At 35.4% G+C, this 22,563-nt stretch overlaps 1 protein-coding gene across 3 annotated transcripts in view; it reads left to right on the top strand.

Annotated features, from left to right (window-relative positions):
• The first annotated feature begins 717 nt into the window (after positions 1 to 717).
• Positions 718 to 22,563, top strand: part of tacc (transforming acidic coiled-coil protein) — a 39,982-nt gene continuing 18,136 nt past the window's right edge. For 2 of the 3 annotated variants that reach the window (XM_017627538.1, XM_017627536.1), the window contains exons 1-5: positions 720 to 1,532; positions 9,699 to 9,960; positions 10,029 to 10,097; positions 12,094 to 12,186; positions 12,337 to 14,502. In XM_017627538.1, coding sequence (XP_017483027.1) covers positions 966 to 1,532; positions 9,699 to 9,960; positions 10,029 to 10,097; positions 12,094 to 12,186; positions 12,337 to 14,502 — 3,157 coding nt within the window. In that variant the 5' untranslated portion in view covers positions 720 to 965. Of the gene's footprint in view, positions 1,533 to 9,698; positions 9,961 to 10,028; positions 10,098 to 12,093; positions 12,187 to 12,336; positions 14,503 to 22,563 lie in introns of all 3 variants that reach the window. The other variant, XM_017627537.1, reaches the window with a different exon arrangement.

Below are 22,563 nucleotides of genomic sequence, written 5' to 3'. Positions count from 1 at the left end.
GGGAAGACAATACCTGTAATTATTGTACCATGGCTGTAAACCTAAAATTTTTTTCTAAAAATTATGATTAAAAAGTTTGAACTTTTGGTGAAATTTGGCTGAATTTTTAACAAATTTGTAAATGAGGATTTATATGGTGAGCTAGACTTTTATAGAAATAAAAGGAAAACAGCAAAACATGGCCAGACATCGTTTTTTGTCCGTAAGTGTATGTTTTTCGCGAATTAATGAAACCATCCGCGTCTTTGCATTCCCAAAACCTTTCATTTACACTATAAAATAATCCCCCAAATTAACAGCCAACAGTGGTGTCATTAAGAAAAAATGCATATCTGTGTGCCGAATGCGCAAATTGAATTTTCATTCAAAAGCCAAATAACATCACAAAACAATGCAGATAATGGCATCTAACGACATATACATAGCAGCGATGAAAAGCAACCGAGAGCATTCAACACTAAAGTCTCGAAGATCTCGCCGCCGATCACGGTGATGTGCGATTGTACGATACACAATTGGTTATTTGTGATGGGAAAGTAAAGCAAAGTGAGCAAAAGTTCAACAAAAAGCAGCTGAATTGAAAAATTGTGGAAAATGCTTTCAAATTTGAACATATGTACATACAACGAAGCGGTATGTGCCGCTGAGGTAGTGGTAGTTAGTTTCTGTNGCGCGCAGACGAAAAAAAACAAGGGTTAGCATTCGTTATGAAGGCGCGTAAATCGCGTAATCATTCGTGCGTGCTAAGTGACTTGAGACGAAAATAATTGAAAATTTGCTAATTTAAGAAAATCTGGAAAGGAGATAATTACAAACGAGTGCAAATTATTAAGTGTTCTTCAGCACACCGCTCGAAAAGAAACCTACTCTCTCCCTCTTCTACGCACCACTGTCACAAAAGCTTAAAAAGGAAATAAAGCAACGACTACAAGCATCAACTCTATAAAAACCCTCATCCAACAAAAATGGATTTCATTTCAAATTTAATAAAGCGGCCAATAAGTTTGGTGCGCAGCGATTCTCAGCCCTCAACGCCAACAGATCAAGGACAAATATCACAACCATCATCGCGTCCTACAACACCACACCACTCACATTCACCACTACTACCCTTTGATCGGGCCACCACGCCGGAATCACGACAGCAGCATATTGCAAATGCATTGAATGGTTGCCTAGTGGCATCCGATATAATGGATACTTTGAATAAACGTGACGAATTCCGTCCCATTGCAGCAGCGGCGGCAAGTCGCGCCTCACCACCAATTAGTCGCCAATCTCCTATTCAGCCAATTTCGGCTTCATTGCAAACCAGCTCGAGCAGTAGTAATGACAATGGATGTGGTGCAAATTCACTACCAACTACAACGACAACAACCGGCAACACAATCGAAGAATTGCTCATACAAATCAATGATAATTTAAGCAAGGGTGATCTACATGCTACCGCTGCTGAATTGAGTCAGCAACACTTGCCTAATCGTCCGCTATCAGCATCGCCATCGGCATTGACGCTGGCATTGTCATCGGAGGTATGTGACATTTCGACATTCACACACACGAGCACACTTTCTACGTTTGATTATAATTAGTACTTATATAGCAATCTCTGCGTATGGCTTGATTGAGGTTACTGTGTTATGCTCTTAATAGACTCACTAAAGCGGCAATACACTAGATGCTTTAATTGATCTTCTACTAATTTGGCAAAGTTCGTTGCCTCAGAAAAAAGCTGTATTCAAATTCAGTTGTAATAATGTGGGAGGTGGTAAATTTCAATCCCTCGATTGTGATTACGCGACAATTCATCGTAATGCATTGAGATCAACATTAATTCCCGTTTTCCAATTTTCAAATGAAAGGAAGTAAATAAGTAGTCTCCGTTTTCTAATGGTTCTCGAATCACGAATCATATTAAACATATTGAGCCCTAACCGCCAAAATAAGGTAAGCGACATTGTTTTCAAAATTTTATTTTTGATGCAGAAACACACCTAGATACTCGTAAGTATATTTCTTTATTTTGGCGGTTAGGGCTCGATATATCGTCACCTGAAACGCAAAATAACGTAAAGACATCGTATCTGAAATAAATAAAATCGGGACCATTTTTTTTCATAAAACGACCAAAAAGTGAATTTTGAATTTTGTTATAAGTTACGACTTTTTGCATTTGAGTGACGATGTCGTTACGTTATTTTGCATTTCAGGTTACGAAAATATCGGCGCGACGGCGGCGGCGGCGTTCGGCGCCGAAGGAATTTTGTACAAAATTTTCATGATGTACATTAGCGTGGGTCGAAAATTCGCTTTATTTTTCCAAAAATAGCGTAACTCAGAACAAACATAGGTAACATATTTTTCGACGAAAGCGTTTATTACAGTTAAATTAGGGTCGAATACTGGTAATCTAACGATTTTTTCCCGCAGTAGACAATTCTTTTCAATACTACAACAATACTACTTTTTTGTACACCTGCTACAACAACAAGAAAGTTATAACACATCAAAAACTTTAACGCCAATATGTCAGAAAGAAGTTATAATAGAAGCGGCCTCTTTGCATCTAACTCCCCAATTATTGGAGATAAAACAAAGACAAGTTGATTTTTCTATGTGTTTCTTTAATATTTTAAACAAACACATTTTTTGCTAATATTTACATTCGTAAGTTATTTTATTCTGGGGTCCCACATACGTATACAAGTACTAGGTGGCTGTGTGAAAATTACGTTAGCATTGTTTAGTGGTGGTTAAAACCCAGGAAGGTTTTGCTCCCCCGCATCGCAATGTTTTCTACACAGGGTTAAAGTTCCCTCTTTATGGTAAACATTAGTATTATTATACCTTTCATGAGCATGAAATGGTATTATAACTTTGGTCCGATGTTTGTAAGTACCAGAACAAAAAGAGATAGACCCATGAAAATGTATACTTATATGATCAGAACGTCGAGCTGAGTTGATTTAGCCATGTCCGTCTGTCCGTCTGTCTGTCTGTTTGTATGCAATCTAGTCTCTCAGTTTTCGAGATATCCGGATNGATGTATTCAAAAGCAGTAATCTGTCAAAGTAAAATTTGCAGATGTTCATGAAAGGTATGAAGCCTTCGGCATAGCCGAAGACAGCGCTGCTCTTACTTGGTTTTCATTACATTCGGTTCTCCTTAGAAAAATTTGGCGCTTCATATTTTAGTAGAAATTTCAAACATCTATAAGCCATTTTTCAACAGTGGGTCTAAAAGGCCCATTCTGGTTGATGGGTTAAACTTTAGGAAAAAAAGTAGACCAACCTTATTTTCAATATGTAATCCGCAAAAAATCGTAAGAACTCCGTAATTTAACATAACGGTTGATAAGATTATTGCAAAAATTTTTTGAGAGCGACAAAAATTACCCCAATAACTAAACTTTTAAAGTTTTTTTATTTCTTTAAATTTAAATAGTACATACGGATTTTTAGAGAACATAGAGATCCATGTGTGTATGTATGTATATACCTCAGACCTTCTTCTGTTCGCCCATCAGTCAGCGCCAGACACTCAACATTTTAATTCAAGTAGGAAGTAACAATATTTAACTTTAAAACTAATTCAATAATGAAATAAATAGAATTATAATAATAGAATAATTGGCATGGCAAATGCCTAACGCTGACGAGCTGAAATGATAAGATTAGTAGCCTCATGGCTCTTTGAAATCTACCTTATGAGCAGTAGCGCCGGCGTTTCCGGACGCGCCGCCGTCGAATATTTTTGACGTTGACCACGCCGCCGCCGCAAAGCCTGTCGGCGTAAACCTCTAGTCCGTATTCTGGCAAGTCTGTAGCTTCATCCACTGCGTCCTGCTAGTCCCAGGCGACCACACGGGCGCTGCATAGTTTAGAACCGGCCGGCCAATTGCCTTGTATGTTGCCAACAACATTTCTTAATCTTTGCCCCAAGTGCTGCCGGCCAGCGACTTGAGAACATTGTTGCGGCTCTGTACTTTGTTGACAATTGCGGTTGTATGCGCCGAGAAGGAGAGCAGACTGTCGAAGGTAACTCCGAGGATTTTCGGGTTATTCACCGTCGGTATTGTTACGCCATCAACGTGAATACCAAGTTGCAGTCTGACCTCCTTCGTCCAGGTGGTGAAAAGGGTTGCCGAGGATTTCGCAGGGGATAGGGCAAGGCTCCTTGCAGTGAAGAAGCGAGAAAGTTCGGCGAGATAACCGTTTACTTTCGGGCACAAGTCATCAATTTCAATCGTCAGCATAAGAGACAATATTGCCACCCTCTGGTGGTAGTGGGTACAGGAAACTACCCTGTGGTAGTACCCCCTGTTTAATTTTCCGTAGCTTGCGGGTTTTGTCCCTAAACATTACTGACGAGTGTCGACCACTCAGGTAATTCGCCGACCAACGTTTGAGTCTCTGTGGGAGTGAGGAGGCCTCTATGTCTTATAGCAGCGTTGAATGACTGACAGTTACTACGTTTATACGCACGGAATAATCGACTTAATTGAAAGCGCATTGACACCGTACACATTTCGCTCTAGTGTTTATACTTACGGCCTTATATCGGCATCAAAGTAACCGTCTTCAAAAGCAAACAAAATAAGCTGTTTTCATTTGACATTTTATAAGTTAACAAAATGGAAAGTGATAAAAATCTAGTTTTATTCGGCATTATAAAATCGTGGCAAAGAAAAAGAACGATTATTATTAATCAGCTTTTAAATACTGATGCGATTATTTGGAATTTGAGCGGAACAGCTGATCTCCAATTCGCTTTGAGTGAGAGCGGTGTTTATACACTCTTTCTAACTGTCTGGAGAAATAAACTACCGATTTGAAATGGAGTGTGAGCCAAAACACTTCGCTCTTTNGTCGAACGCGTTAGACAGGTCCAACGCTACTAGAATAGTTCTCTCACAGGGGCGGTTTCGGTTTAGGCCACGAGTTATCTGGGTGTTTATCGCGTTAAGTGCTCTTGTTGTGCTGTGCACTTTACGGAACCCATGCTGATGCTTCGCTGGGGTCAGGTGGTTCGTGAAATACGGGAGTAGTAAGGCTTCTACTGTCTTCGCTACCGGTGAAAGGAGGGTTATCGGGCGATAAGACTCTCCTTTGTTGGCTGGTTTCCTCGGTTTGAGCAGTGGGATCACTCTTCCCATCTTCCAGATGTCTGGAATGACGAGAGTGGCCATTGAATAATTTATCAAAGTCAGTGGGTTGAAAGCAACAATCTCCGCATTTTTCACCTCTTTTGCAATAGCTACTGCGGATTGTTTTGGATCTTCCTTAATAAATTGAGCAATCCTCTCTACACGTGATGTATATATTTTCTTTGGTCTGCCACTTCCTTCTGGTTTTTCATAATTTCATTTTTTTATATGTTCTTACTATCTACTGAACAGTAGTGGGTATATAAGAAATCAAAATTACGCGTGCGGCAAATCAGGAGCAAGAGAGACCGTAAAAGTGCCCTTTAGGATATATGAGAGAATATACAACAAAATATTACCCGGAACTTAGTTCACTCTGTGAATAGAAGGCTTAGAGCCATGCCAGATTGTCAAGGTTGCTAAATCTAATACTAATTTGTATTAAATAGTTAACTTTTTAACCAGTTAATCATTTCGAACTAACTGTACAAGTTTTTTTTTTTGTTTTGAAAAATGGAGTTTCTTTGCATTGTTTAAGTTTCAGAGCTAAGCGCAGCTATTTGAGTTTTATCGTTGGCATGAACCGAAGTATCTGTGTTTTAATTATTTTTAATTTTACCTAAATAGCTTAACTGATGGCAGACATATTCATTTTTGAAGGTGAGTACTTTCAATGTGTATTAAATGTACTCCGTTTTTTTTTTGTTTTTTTTTTGGACAGCAACAATCTGAGCATTTTTCACCTCTTTTGCAATAGCTAAAGAATACTCGAAAATCCTGGAAGTTTTACTGGTTTGTATGAAATGTATTTAAATTTTTTGTTTTTCCAACTTTTTATTTCATCATTTTTTACCAGCATTTAGCGCAAACTAAACTAGAATAATATCCCTTCAATCCATGTGTGCTTGTCCGATATCGATTCGACCTAATTCCTTTGTGCCGTTGGCCACTGATGCCGGCAAAGATTTTCATAAATATATGAATACATATGTCAATGTATTTATGTTTATGTACTTATGTGAGTACATTGCCTATGCATGCAAATGCTTTGTGTGACTTTAACCTTGTCTCGTTTTTGCTAATTGAATTTCTAGTACATTTTCCCACGTCAACCGCAATAAGCCTACAGTATTTAGTAGAACCCAATACAAAACCGAAAAAGAAAAATCAAATAAATATACAAATAAAAAAGAAAGGAGATTCTGCTTGCCGCTCACTTGTCGCATTGTGCGGATAAAGCCAACAAAATGCAATTCGTACCGTTGTATCTGATTGTGTATGGGCCGCCGTCAACACACGGTTGCAACGTCCGCACCGCACTACATACATACATACATACATTCACCTGCGTTCAACTAATTAGAAACGAAATTAAAAATCATATTGTTTGCAAATTATGTTTATTTTTTATTTTTAATGATTTTCATTTAAATTATAATTCAATCTGAACAGAAACCACAATAATAAATGTTTCAAAGCTTGCAAAAATTGCAGAAGTTTATAAAATTCAAAAAATTGTCATAAAAATTTCCAAATTTTAAATCAGAATATTTAAGCCCAGTAAAATTAGACAAAGTTGGTAGGAAATTTGAAAAAAATTTGGGTCAGCGATTTTTTGATGCAGTTTACTTCTATTTGACACGTATATCATGGATCCACAGTCTTGCCCCTAAATTTAATTTGGCTACATTCCGCCATCTTGGATTTAAGTTTTTTTTTTGGTTTTTTTGCGATTTTCAAGCTTATTTTGCATTTTTAGTAAAAAATGGTTAAATACAAATATGTAGAGAATTTAATCACCCACATTTGTTATATAGAAGGTTTTTTGCAAATAGAATTGTTTATTGTAAAAAATTAGCAAAAACTGCGAAAAAGTTTTACCTTGTCACGGTTTTTGCCATTTTTTGACAATTTCTGTTCAAAATGCATAGCATATTGAAATTCCAGAGTTGTAGAGAATTTCAGTCTTCACAACTTTTATACCTACATTTTTTTTGTACGCCGCTTAGATCCCGGCCGAGAACGTGCCAAACATAGCGATTAGCCCAGTAAAATTAGATCAATTTGGTAGGAAAAAAAAATAAAAAATTTGTAGCAGCGATTTTTTGATGTAGTTTACTTCTATGTGGCACGTAGATCCTGGATCTACAGTCTTGTCCCTAAATTTAATTTGGCAACATTCCGCCACCTTCGATTTATTTTTTTGGGTTTTTTGCGATTGGCAAGCTTATTTTGCATTTTTCGCAAAAAATGGTCACATACAAATATGTATAGAATTTAATTTCCCACATTTGTTATATAGAAGGTTTTTTAAAAATAGCATTTTTTATTGTAAAAAATTTGCGAAAACTGCGAAAAAGTTCTACATTGTCACGGTTTTCACCATTTGTTGACAATTTCTGTTGAAAATACATAGCATATTTAAATTCCAAAGACCTCTGTACCTTTTGTACCTACATTTGTTTTGTACGACGTTTAGATCACGGCCGGGAAAGCGATAAACATAGCGACGTACGGGATACACCGTAAAACTCATTTCCACACCACCGCTGAAGTAGAGTTTTTCGGCGCGTTTTTGTTATCGTGGTATCCCCAGTAGGCCTTATCCACGGGCAACGTTTTTTGCTTTTCAATGAAAGCAGGTGAAGGTGTGGAAATGAGTTTTACGGAACATCCCGTACATCGCTATGTTTGGCACGTTCTCGGCCGTGATCTAAGGGGCGTACAAAAAAAAATGTCGGTATAGAAGTTGTGAAGACTGAAATTCTCTACAACTCTGGAATATCAATATGCTATGCATTTTGAACAGAAATTGTCAAAAAATGGCAAAAACCGTGACAAGGTCAAAATTTTACGCAGTTTGTGCTAATTTTTTACAATAAACAATTCTATTTGTAAAAAAACCTTCTATATAACAAATGTGGGTAAATAAATTCTCTACATATTTGTATCTAACCATTTTTTACGGAAAATGCAAAATAAGCTTGAAAATCACAAAAAACCAAAAAAAAAACTTAAAACCAAGATGGCGGAATGTTGCCAAATTAAATTTAGGGGCAAGACTGTGGATCCATGATCTACGTGCCAAATAGAAGTAAACTGCATCAAAAAATTGCTGTTACAAATTTTTTTAAGGAAAAGTCTATTTTTACTGAGCTAATTTGGGAAATTTTCGGGTATGCAGTTCTGTAGCCCATTCAATTGTAGTCTAAGAAAGTGCCAGCCTCAAGTCCTTAAAAATTACCGTAGTTTTTTTATAACTTTTTTTTTTGTGGAGGGTGTTGCGAATTATTTTTCATATAAAAAAAAAAACAAAAGTTTGATCATGTGTTATATGGAAGAAAATGCTCAACTGCAAAATTATATAAAAAGCAATGGTAACTCTTAACGACTTTAACTTAACTTTTTAACGACGAGACTTGCACTATCTTAGACTACAATTGAATGGGCTACAGAACTGCATACCCGAAAATTTTTCAAATATTCTTTAAAAATTTGGAAATTCTGATAACAATTTTTTGAACATTGATTAATTTTTTTACAATTTTTGCAAGCTGTTTAACTTTTATTATTGTGGTTTCTGTTACAGATTGAATTATGTACATTTTAAATGAAAATTATTAAATATAAAAAAAATTAACATAATTGCAAACCATATCATTTTGAATTTCGTTTCTAATTAGTTGAAAGCAGGTGTATGTATGTATTAAACTAGCACATTACGTTGAACTAATTGCATTTTGCTGCAGAAAACCACAGATTGGGCCACAAAAGTGTAACGAAATGAGTGACGGCACAAAGAAGATGCGAGCGGCACCTGCCTTATCCCAGACCTAGGTGTAGTGAATTGAACTACTAGAGTTGGTTGTATGTTAGCCCACTGTCTGTGAAAATCACACGAAATACAATTTGAAATTTGCATAAAAACAAAAATATGTATGTATAAATTTACAAACGGCTAAAACGTGCAACAAAAACTAATGGACAACACACAAATTGCGCCGTATTTTAGATTCAAAGATATCGGTGGCGGTATAACAGTTCACTGCACCAACATGCACGTCATATGTACAAATATATGTACATACATATAAACCCACATTAATATTTCTATGCACATACTATCCCATCAACACTGCCATTCACTTTGGCGGCTGCAAACGCTTGGCAACCGGCAAAACAGGCACACACGGCGCAAATTCATATTTTAATAGAAAATGTCTTTTTGCGTAGAAGCTTGTGCATCACCTGTTGTTGTTTGTTAGTGTTTTGAATTCGAATTAGATTTTTTCCTTTGCAACAATTTTTGTATGTCTGCCCATACGATTGCACCCAATTTTATATTTATACATTTCACTGCCAAAGGCGCAGTACCGCGCAAGTAAAGTTCGAGAAGGATGCGGCGGCACTCCTGCTGCACTTGGCTTTGCTGCTGTGTAGTTCATTTTCAAATTTTCTTCACGGCCACACACACGTGAACTTCACATATTAGCTGCTGGCATTGGAATTTTTGGTTTTTTACATTTTATTTGTGTTTTTTCTTTTCTTATAGTTCAATGCAATCTGTTCGAAATCTGCAAATCTGAAAGGCACATCTTCAACAGAATCACAAGAGTCATTGCCATCGGAATCGCTTTCGCCACCTCTTAAATCAGCTGCTATGGCACCTGTGGCTGATAATGCCCCTGCGGCTAACATAATAACCACTGAGAAAGGTCACTGCGATATTGAGCCAAAAGTGGTGGTTTTAGGTGTGCCCGCTAATGTGGCGCTCAAAACGGACAGCAATGTGGATAAAATTAATAAATCTAGTGGTATGTAATATATATAGATTTATTGAATTTTCGCCTATAAGAGACTGAATATCATCTTTATTTTGCAGAGGTTCATACGGATTTGAGTGAGCCGAAAATATCAGAGATGCCCACAGCACTGAATTTCAATGCGGAAGGTAAGAAACACCAAAACATAACAAAAATAATAATGATTACCTTGTGATAATGCAGTGGTAGGCACACTCATCGCCTATGCGGTTGGAAGTGAAGTCTTGCGGGAAGTACTTTAATCTTCTTTGCCACGGTATCAATAAAGCAACAGCCGAGCGTCAAATACGTCACTCGTAGAAGCTTTTAGTAAACCAGTGAAGAGTTAGCTAAAAGTGCCGTTTTGCAGACACTTTTGAAAAATCTAAAAGTGCACTTAACACTTTTGATTCGAAAAAAACTCATACATATAAAAGTATGGCAAAATGAGCCATATTTTAAATTTTTTGGAAATGCGTTTTATAAGTATTCCTTTAGTTTACTAGCAGAGTAAGTTTTTATGAAAATACAAAAGTTAGACTTAAATTGGTATCTGATGTAATTTAAAAGCTTTTTGCTTCGCTTCTAAAATTTGATTTTCGTCAAAAATGGGTTTTGCATTGATGTTGACGATATGTACATAAATATATTATGGTATCTTAAGCAGGAATCACACGACTGCCTCAAGTGCACCAATCTGCCACATTTTTATTGTGCTGAATTGGCGCACAATAAAGAAATTGTCCCAATCAAATTATGTGCAGTCACACATTGCCTCATTTCATACAATTTTTGTCGCACCCGGTTTATGTATGCTTGGGCACAATAAGCACAATATTGGCCTCGATTTCCGATGAGTAAATTTTTTGTGAAATCGCACGATTGGGCTAAATTAAGACAATAATTGGCGCATTGCGGAAATTGTGTTATCTGGCATTTACGCTCCGTACGAAAAAATTGGTTCTTTCCTAACGAAAGAAACGTAAAATATTATCTGTTTTGACTTTACCAAATTCATAATCATTCAGGAGCTGGAGCATTTTCAGACTGTCTCAACTTCTTACCAGTTAAAGTGTATTAAGGAAATTATACTTTCATCGTACTGTTGTCATATCCCTTTGAATTTATTTTAAATCTATGTATTTACATGGTGTACTAATAAATCATAGCAGTTGGGGTTTCAAAAAACACAGTTTTCTGTTTCTCAAAAGCCTCATGCCTATCCCATGCAAAGCACTATGGGAAATTTTACCAATTTTTAATTATGGAAAAATAAGTTAATAATTAAAAAAAAACATTTTTGCAAAAAAAAAAAAAATAAATAAATTAAACCCTTGGCATGCCAAACTGGACATTTGGTCAGTAATTCGACCGAATTTCCCATAGTACAAAGACGGGGCAGAGACACCAAATGTGTTCATCATCCTCTTCAGTGCAAATAAGGGCAAATAAGATTGCCATGCCGATCCCAGTCAGGTGTTTGTGCCACAATAAATTGGTTGAGCAATATATCGTCGGTGATACTGCAAAACGGTCTATGTCTATTAGTACCATGGACACTTAGATGGTTTCATACGTACGTGCACCGGAATGCATTTGTAAATCGTTACACCATAATAAACGAATTCCAAAACTGTCTACCTTTGGCTGATGAAGTTGAACGGTTTCTAGAAGCGATCAGATACAGATAACAGATCAATTAAACACCAGGGGTAATAAGTGACATGGATAGATGGAAGTGATAGTTTTGCAGTATCACCGACGATATGCACCCCGTTTCTAACGTAGCTTCTATGACCGAAATCGGGAGGGCTATAAATGGTTGAGGACCAAGGAATACTACCTGTTCTGATAGATAATTGGGAGGATATTACGTATTTTCTTCGATATATACTCCAGGTTCTAAGCTAAGCTCAGTTTTGGAGCATCATGGATCTCAACATTGTAGAATATATATTATGTGTAAATATATGTAATATTTAATTGTGTCTAGTATATACAACATATATATCCTCAACAATTGACAAAAACACTACATTACAAAAAAGCAATATTTAGCACAGAGCATATAAACGACGTCTTAACTACTCCTAGCTTTGCTAATATTGAAAAATACGTAATGTTCCAATTGTTTCTATCATTTAGATCGCGCAAAGCTAACATTTGAGGATGGTCTCATACCCACATTAACAGCTGCCATAAATGAGCACGAGAATCGTGAAAATGTTCCAGTAAAAGGTGAGAACAAAATTTATTATTGTATTTTTGGAGTTTTTTTTTCAAAAATTTACTATAGAAAAAATCATGCAACATTTTGTTTGCCAATCGGAAATTTTGTATAATCCAAACCATATAATACATATTTTATTTTTATTTATTTTATTTTAGATGAGTCCAACAGCAAACCAAATCAAAACCTGCAAGTACACATCGAACCTGATACGGCCACCTCATCGGATAATGAAACTTTCGCAGAATGTCAATCATACCAAGCATTGGATGCTAATAATGATTATGGATTTATAGCTGATGAATATAGTTTTGAAAATTCCGAAATTGAGTCGTACTTTAGTGCCGCTAATTCGAGAAATGTAACTCTTACAAATGTAGCCGCAGATCCTTTAAGTTTACCTATGAATAAATTGCCAGAGCAAAGTGAAAGTGACTTGCAGTCAATGCTATCTGCATTGAGCAGTGATGAATTGTTAACACAGCAAACTGTCAATCCATTAGACGTCACTTTTGGCGACGAGCCTATGGATGTGGATGTGAGTTTTGCCGAAATAATTGTTGGAGGCAGTGAATTGCCTATTAACAATGGAAATATATTACCATCTGACACAACCAGTGTAGAAAATGTGGTTGAAACCAAGTCTGCTGCTGCAGAACTTGAGTGTCAGCAAGTGAACTCTACAGAGATGGCAACAAATAACGCAGATCCAATCGATATTTTTGAAAATGAGGCAGGGTATGAAACAACACCATCTCATATTGTTGTACCACTAAATAAAAGTTTCGAAATACCAACTTCAACAACAGAAATAACAGGAACCCCTTCGCAGGCAATTGCCGATATGACGCAGTCAACTGTAGCTACAACATCCGTTCAATCAGCAAATACCAGTCAGAATCCTATTGATGAGTACGACGTAAAAAATTGTACTACCGAAAGTAAACTAGAGGTGAATAAGTCTTTAACGGGTTCGCACAATGCTTTGAACTTGACAAACGATATGAATTCTTCAACAAGTAGCTGTAAAAGCTCAGCATCCTCCCCGAGCTTCCCCATCAAGCACAAGGGAAGCTCAATCAAACAATTTCCGCGCTCTCCCACTGCTACTGCAGCGAAGAGTATGCCGTTTTTGGAGAAATCCGAATATACGGAACGCATCGAAATTGAACGGAAGAGATCAACAGCAAGTGAGCCAAAATTGGCTTTGTGCGGTTCTCGAAAAACATCAACGGCTGATGAAAAACCAGCGCAGGTCGCAAAGTCAGCAAATGATGCCATAACCCCCATTAGTGCTAACGTGCATTCAACTCTGACCCCCAATGAAAATAATTCATCCACTGTCGGGGAGATAAATTTTGAACACAACAGCACATTTGATGGCAGCGCAAGCGTTGCACCTTTAAAAGAAGGTAATTTAACTGACAGCTTTGATAAACGTCGTACCTTCACTGTAGCAGCTAGTGTCCCAGAAGAAACAGAGATCCCTGCACAAAAACAAGATAGTGAGAGGGATAAGAGACGCACATTTAACATGCCAAGCTCGGAGAACAAGGAAGACCCAAAAACCAATATATCCGAGGCTGAAGATAAGCGTCATACCTTCAATTTAAAAACGGAAGAACCACAGGCAAATACATCTGAAGCTGAAAATAAGCGCCGGACCTTCAATTTATCTGCATCTATGCCCATATCTAATACCGCAAACAATAAAGATGTGAATATACCTATGGATATAGACTACACATTGCCTCCAGTTTCAACCACTGCTGATAACGATATGGAGACAAAACAAGCGCAAACACCAAACCAATCACCCACAACGACAGTTTATGGTTCACCTCCAATACCTACAATACAAAATCGCACCACGAATGCACCTCTTCCATTAGTGGCATCACCACCAATACCAACTTTGCAGAATCACCAAGGCCACGAGGAGACTTCAAATGTGCCAATACCAGCAGCACCAACCAAACCTACAACGCCCAAACTTCATATGGATGATGATGCTTTTAAAGTGCCTCTACCGCCGTCACCAGCATCATCCACTGCTTCGCCACCCATGCCTGCTATACAAAAACGTCCCTCCATACATGCATACAAGAATGTAGAAGATGCTGGAGTCGAAGTTCTATCAGCAAAGGAACAAACCAAACGTGATGCCAGTGATGAGAAGGATGTGGTTGCTGGATATTGTACACCTTCGCCTATGGAAGAGCAGCCATGTTCAACAAGCACTTTTGGTAGCTTCGGCGAGAGCCCATATGCGGGTGTAGATCAGCAAGAATTTGAAAGTGAGGAATTCCAAAATGGCAACAATAGTGAGTTCGAATCATTCACATTCATACATACATATATTAGCGATACTTGTGGTGTGTATCTTTACGTATATGTGTTACAATCAAAAAATTAATGAAAAAGTCTGAAGGTCAATGATATCATCATTTGCGTGATCATCTAGCATGCGTCATAATTGTAGTCAGCACCGCATTATTCCTTCCTTTATTCCTTATGGCCAACAAAATGACACCACCCACCCACAATATTTTCTTTTTTTACTTCTTTATATTTATTTGATTACCTTTATGCTTCCGAAATAGCTTACTTTTAATTGTATTGCGGAAAAAGCTACACTGCCCACTCCCAGCATGTTTTCTTTAAATCGTCTACACAATCTACCTTCACGCTACACGAGTCCTTCCAGAGTATGTATGTACATTCGACTACATAGCATGTAAATAACCCCAACAGTTGCTGCTTGTCGTATACCATTCAGCTTTTTCATTTCATTGCATTCGCATAAAAACAAATCAAGGGCAGCTATTGAGGAATTCGCTGAGCAATGCAGTAATGCTACCTACCACTTTTACTAGTTATTTGCTATAGCTGCATGGAGGTCGATGGTGTCCTTTTACTCGCAAAAACAACGTCTATTGACTTTTGAACTTGAAAGTGAGAGAAAAGCCCTTGACTAATTTACATTTTATGTAGTACGTCCATACATATATCGTTTGGTCGTCACGACACCAGACCAAACAAAAGCATTACATACCTATACATAGTTTTAGCTAATGATGCTGAACTAATCGATATATCATGTAAAAATGTTAGGCAAACATTTTTTAAGCTTTTTAAAATTCCAGTTTTTTGGATTAAAAAGGTCTTATCAACGAGTAATATGTGCACATGTACAGCTGCGATAAAAAAGCACCAAAATTCAAAATGATATTAGGTGTATTCGCGTATTCTTCCAGCAGAAAACTCCCAACAGCAAAATTGAAATGCATTTTTCTCTATTCTCTCTCAAGGAGATAAATGTTTGCAAAAGTACGCGAACGCAAAACTAGCAAAAACTTGCAACTTTTAGTACAACATACCAAAGCATAAAACGGAAAACATGAAAAGAATATAAATTAAAGGTTTGCCTAAAACAATTTGTTGATAAAAAGTAAGTAAATGATTATTTGCTTTCTACCGAAACATTTGCAGTTCTAATAGGTTATTTTAAAGTTAACAAGTATTTTTTAAGCATAAAACAAAACCGACTTCAATTCTCATATACAAATTTAATATTATCGTAAATTTTTTACGATCCAATTTTCGGATCTAAACAAAATTAGTATGGGACCACCCTTGGGGAACCAACTTTCCGATGAAAAAAGAATTATCGAAATCGGTTAACGTGGTCCAAAGTTATGCTGTTTTCTTGCTGCCATAATTTTTTGCAGCAGGAACTAGAAACTTCTGATTAAAATGAAATGTCAGTTTGGTCTCTCAATTTCCCCTACTTTGCTGGATTTTGTGTACGAGAACAGCTAAACCTGATAATTTTTGATAGTTATTAAAAACTATCAACACGCGAATGCACCTATTGTTTGCAACTGCCGTTTATTTAATTTTTTTTTAAATTACATTCATTTAAAATATTTCGACCTATAACAGAAAGCACATAAATAAAGTTTCAAAGCTTACACAAACTTCACACAAATTTATAAAATTTCAAAAAATTGCATAAAAATTTTAAACTTTTTATCTAGAATTTTTAGTTTTATAGCTTATTCAATTTAAGTGTAATAAAGTGGTATTAACGCATCAACAAATTTTATTTTAATATGGACAAAAATCTCATACCCCCGGCAAAAAAAAAACTGAAAAATCACTGTAATCGTTAGCCTCTTGAAAATTGCACTTTATTACACTTAAATTGAATGGGCTACAAAACTGTATACTCGAAAACTTTCCAAAAATTCTATATGAAAATTTGAAATTTTTTTACTTAATTTTTGTGAGCTTTGAAACATTTACTTATGTAGTTTCTGTTACGTTTTGAATGAAAGTTATTAAAAATAAATAAACACAAGTTGCAAACAATATCATTTTGAATTTTGGTGATAATGTTTTGACCGCAACTGTACACTTCTCGTTTTTTTTCCGTGTTATTTTTCTTTAGTTTAATTTCCATTATTTTTCAATTAAATTTCCATTATTTTCCACTGTAAAGAAAATTTCATGTTATGAAATGACACAAAAAACGCCGAAACACGTTAGCTTAATTTAGGGTCGTAAATACGGCCCTGTATACCGATTTTCTAGATCAGGTAACTTTCGCAAGATATCTTCATTTTAAGTTTGTATTGTGAAAAAAATGGAAATTTTTACAAGGAAAAAAATAAAAATAAAAGATTTGTTTGTAAATTCTTTAAATTGGTGTTAAAGCCTGTTCTTTTACAAAAACATGAAGCTATCAACGAAAATAATTGATTGATAAATTATTGATTGATTGATAATATTGTAGTAAATGGTTTAATGAAAATGCGTAATAATTTCTTTACAAAATGTTTCCATCCAAGTTTATGATTTCATTAATAGTTCATAAATGGAATATGAGTAAACTTCTTTCTTTTATTTTTTAGATATGATAGGTGGCAACCCTAATCAAAAATACTTTTTCTTTCGCTTGACACTGATATTTTAATATTTCATATAACTTGTGTATATTTAACTAAATTTGACTTTTCAAATAGCTGACAACCCTCTTAAAAAGTATTTTCAAACTAAAGTCTTAAATCTCTTTCGTCTGACATTGTGATACATATAAATGATATATGATGTGTTTTTCAATAAAATTCTGAAATGAGGCGTTGTTGAAAAATTGTGCGAGATTTTGCGAGGGCGTTTTCGAACTGGCTGCCGAGATAGGTCGATCTTCCACTCAGCCATCGATATATTCTAAAAATAGAATATTAACTAAAAATAACAACAATCACATGATGAAGTCTAAATAGCGAAAAAAATATTTGTCCTTGATTGTAGTTGGCTTGACTAAATGAAAAAGTGGAAAAGGCAACACCAGTTTACACGGCGAACTTAGCTCAATAGCTTTGAACGCCGGAGTTGCCGATCCATGTCCCAGTGTACTCGATAAAAAAGGCTGATGAAGAGATGTAATCTCCGAAAAAGCAACTATAACTTCTACCAAAATATAAATTATTGCTGTTTTTACACAAAAATTTTCGATAATAGTTCAATAAAAACATTTCAAATATGAGCTTATAAAATATGTAGTTTGATTCTAACTATTGCGACAGATGGCGACCCCTTCATGAACCTCAAATATGTTCTTAATTTTAACACTCTCTCATTTGACACCGATATTTTAATATTTTATATAACTCGTATATAATTTAATCAGATCCTACTTTTAAATAAGTGGCAACCCTCTTCGAAATATTTTCAAACTGCAACCTTTTTAAACTTCTCATCGGGCACCCATATTGTCACACATATTTCTATTACCAATTTCCTTAATTAAAGTAAACTTTGTAAATAGGTGGCAGCCCTCCTACATGTATATAGTTTGGAAATGAAGCCTTTCCAAAACATTTCGATTGATGCCCATCTTTTAAAAACACACCACACAACAGCATTTCTGATGATAAGTTTATGTTACATAATACTACCTTAATTTTTAATGACGATTTCAAATCTGCGATTGAAATTTTTTTATCAGCTCTAGTTTAGACACATGGTGTGTCGCATTTTTTCCATACAAAGTATTTTCGAAGATTTTTTATATTTGGAAAAATCAGCGTGAAAAACATTTCCAAAAATCAACTATAAATCCTAGCTATTTCAAACTTGCACTTTGTTGTAAAATTTATAAAAAAATATAAAAATCTGATAAAAAGTTGAAAATTTGCACAAAGTTTAGAAATAATATTTTTAGGTTTTTTATAGTATGAACGATATTTTTTTTGTAGTCTGAACCATATTTTTAAGATTGATTGTTACATATTGTAAAAAATTTTCTGTGCCAATACTTTTGTCCGGCAGTGTAGTTAATCTAATTTTGTTAAGATCTTATGTTGAAAAAAACTTCCTTTTATAAGACTTCCATGCAGAAGTTGCAGCCATATAGCTGTTCGAAATGCTCCAACAATGTGTGCGTTTCAGAGACCTTAATAGCGTACCTCCAACGTACAAAGGTGAAAGCTACAACTCGTAAACAAGAACGCCTAGAAATCAAATAAGGATATATTTAGAATCAGCGTCATGGAATTAGTAAACATCATCTGTCATAAGTCATTCATAAGGCCAAAATTGCAATTTTGTTGGCCAGTGTAATTCATCAACTTATTAAAAATTTTGTAAATAAAGCCATAATAATATAATAGAGTGTTAGTGTTTGGCCGATCTTTTCCTCAGATTTGTAACGTATACATATACGAACGAACGATCTCATATGTAGGTGGGAGTGGCTAAGGTAATTTCATTGACATCCTTGTTACAATTGTATAGCAAGCTTATATCGCGCATTTACTTCATAGTGTTATAACTCAAAAAAAAAAAACTCGAGAGAAACGACTTTAAAGTTTTCAATTTACATATCGATACGTGAGTGGAAGATTGCCCTATCTCAGCAGCCAGTTCGAAAAACGCCTTTTCTCAGAAAACTTTCCCAAGAACGCCCTACTTCAAAATTTGATTGAAGAATGCCCTATTTCAGAATTTCATTGATGAACTTCTTGATTCTGAGATTGGGCGTTTTTGAAACAAATAAAATTCTGAAATAGGGCGTTCTTCAAATTCTGAAGTTGGCCGTTCTTGGAAAGTTTTCTGTGATAGGGCGTTTTCGAACTGGCTGCCGAGATATGTCGAGTTTTCTCTCAGGTGTCGATATAGTCCCATAGTACAAATGAATACAAATTTTGTTCTAGTGAGAACATAACGTAGCGTATCTCGTTTTATCTTTTTTCTTTGTCTTTTGTCTATGTTTATTACTATATCATTTTCCCTATCTTTATCTTTTTTAATCCTTATCTTCTAATTTTTTCTTTTCCTTTACCTTTATCCTGACCTTTATATTCATTCCTATCTTCATCTACCCCTTCTTTGTCATTATATTAAGCTTTTAAATTTACCTTTCTCTTTGCATTTATCTTTAGGTTTCTTTACTTTTATTTTAATCTTAGACTTTCATCCCTTTCTTCTTCTACATACCCAGTTGTACTTTCTTCCTTGGATCTTAATATACATACAGAATTTTTTAGGCTGGTTTTCACTATGTCAAATTCAATGGCATTTGTCGTCAAAAGAAGTGAAAACACATTCTCGAAAGGAACTAACGAACTGTTTATCGATTGATTAAGAACAGAATAGATCTTCAGTCGTATACATGTCGTTAGTATAGTATGGAAAGGGCGTTACACACATCGTCGCGGAAATACAAAAAGCCGTAACGAACTCAAAATCCTAATTCACTTTTTGATTGATTATCATGCATTTCATCGAATTATAAGTCCTCACATTGTTTTATGCAAAAACAAATGAATTTCAGCGACGATGTCAGATACGCCCTGTCCGTTTTCGGCCCATAATATAGTCGGGTAAAGGTATGGGAAAATGAGATAAAGTTAGGTCAAAATATGTTGACAAAATTTGTTGTCAAAACAAGACATAATTAAAACCAGCCTTTATTCCTAAACTTCTACTTAGCACCTTCAATTAATTCAATCTCAATATTAAAGCATACATTTAGGACGCATTTGCTCGTCATGTACATATATGGCATTTGTATAAGTGTCGATTTTGAATTTGTTTTTTTCGCTTTATTTTAAACTAATTTAAAATTCGAATACTTTGCTTTTCATCTTCAAAATACCTTTCTACGGGTAATTACGTGTAATTCTTCATATCTTAAAGCTCCAACAGACGGCAGCGGTATGCCGGATTAACTCGGACTTAATCCGGATTAACGCTGCCGTCTGTTTGAGCTTTAAGAAGCATAGTTTAGCTAGCTTTAAAAGGGGTGGAAATAAAACATGTTTGCCTATTTACATAAATATTAGTTGTGTTTGTTTACAAATTATCCAGTAACTTTCCAGCAACTCTCCAGTAGCTTTATTTCTAAGAATTCGCTCTCGCTACGCGAACGCTATTCCAGTAATAATTTGCAAGTTTCATGAACAGCTGATAAATTGCTTGTTTATTCGCAGGAATTTCCTAATAAAACAATATATTTTATATGTCAATGTTAGTGTGGCTTATTAACATTTTTATTCAAACTATACAAAAAAGCAAATAAGCAAAAGGATGTATAGAATTGACAACAACAACCACGCTGTCGAGTTTAAAAAGCGGCAAATCAGCTGCACTTGATAGTAGTTGGTTGAATACCGAAAAATTAATTAGCAACAAGAGTTTACGGGATTTACATAGCTCAGTGGTTAACGCTTCTGACTTTGAACATCGAATTCGCAGGTTCGATCCCTGCTGAAGTCTAGAAAAAAGAAGTCTGATGAGGAGATGTGGTGATCTCCGAAATAGTGCTATAACTTCTACCGCTTAGACTTTGTTGCTTTTTCAATTTTTCCTAATAAACAATCGTGGTACAAAGCTCAATAAAAATATTAAAAATATAAATATATTTTATATTTAAATAGGTTTAGTTTGTGAATTTCAACAATAAAAACCCACAAACAGTTACCTTTCCTGTTTTTCGTACTGGCAAATTCTTACAAGTAAAAATTTATCCAGTAAAATCCAGTAAAAACTTGCAACTTCAACTGTAATTTTTCGCTCTCTCATTTTCCCCTACTTTGCAAGTTTTTTCGTACGAAAACGCCAAAACATTCATAAAAACTTTTACTGGATTTTACTGGAAATGAGTAAACCAACGCAATTATTATAAGATTTATTACCAGGGAACGGATTTTTAGGACCTAAAAACCTATAAAAAAGGCAAAATAAAGTAACTAAATAGGCTGGTAAAGGCAAAATAAAATAGCGAAAAAGGCAAGAAAAGGCACTAGGTATTGAAAAGGCAAAAAAAGGCAAAAAAAAGGTATTGCAAAAAAAGCAAAATAAGGCACTAAAAAAGACAGAAAATACGAAGAACAATCAAAAAATATATTTATTTTAGAAACGTTTATATTAAAAGTAACTATGAACTAGTTTCATTATATGAAAAATTTGTACTTTGAATCTTTGACTATTTTATCCTTTCGAGTTTCTAACTCATAAAACTTTAATCTGTATAGTTGTAGTAACATTGAACCACAAGATGCATTTTGAATTTTTTTTTGCAGGATTTTCATTCAGAAAAGCCTCGCATGTACTAAATGTGCGCTCGACGTAAGTTGATACAAGTGGAGCCCAATTTAAATATGGAACGTTTGAAACGTTCATATTATCAGGAATATGGGCGTTTTCCTCGCCCTTTACAATTTTATCCACACCCCTTATTATCTCCAAGCCTACGTTGGCTGAGAAAACGGCTTTGAATTTTTTTTAACACCAATTTGGCAAGAGGTCCCTGTTTTAATCTTAAAAAAAAATGTAAATGCTATAATCACTTTTTTAAATGTAGAAAAGGCAAAAAAATGCCAAAATCTTAAGAAAACGTCCATAAGCCTAGCTGACCCAAGTCGCCAAAAATCAATAAAAATTAGCTAGGAATTAGGTGTCTTTTAGGTGTTAATTAGGGCCTCCAAAATTAATTTAGGTGTTCCTTTGGTTTCCGAGAAATTCGCAAAAATGTGTGGGTCAGCTAGGTTTACGTAAACCTAGCTGACCCATCGTTAAATTTAGGTTTTAAATTTTCCAGATATATGCTGGAATTAGGTGTCTTTTAGGTGTTCTTCAACGCCACTAAAACTAATTTAGTAGCTCCATTGGTTTCCGAGAAATTCGTAAAAATGTGTGGGTCAGCTAGGTTTACGTAAATTTAGGTTTTAAATTTTCCAGATATATGCTGGAATTAGGTGTCTTTTAGGTGTTCTTCAACGCCACTAAAACCAATTTAGTAGCTCCTGTTTACGTTTACGTAAACCTAGCTGACCCACACATTTTTGCGAATTTTTCGGAAACCAATGGAGCTACTA

This window comes from Rhagoletis zephyria, unplaced genomic scaffold (assembly GCF_001687245.7).
Source record: "Rhagoletis zephyria isolate East Lansing unplaced genomic scaffold, Rhagoletis_zephyria_1.1 Rzeph_scaffold_05306, whole genome shotgun sequence".
Taxonomy (NCBI): Eukaryota; Metazoa; Arthropoda; class Insecta; order Diptera; family Tephritidae; genus Rhagoletis; species Rhagoletis zephyria.
Note: the sequence above shows the minus strand (reverse complement) of the source record. Positions and strands in the feature narration are given on the sequence as shown.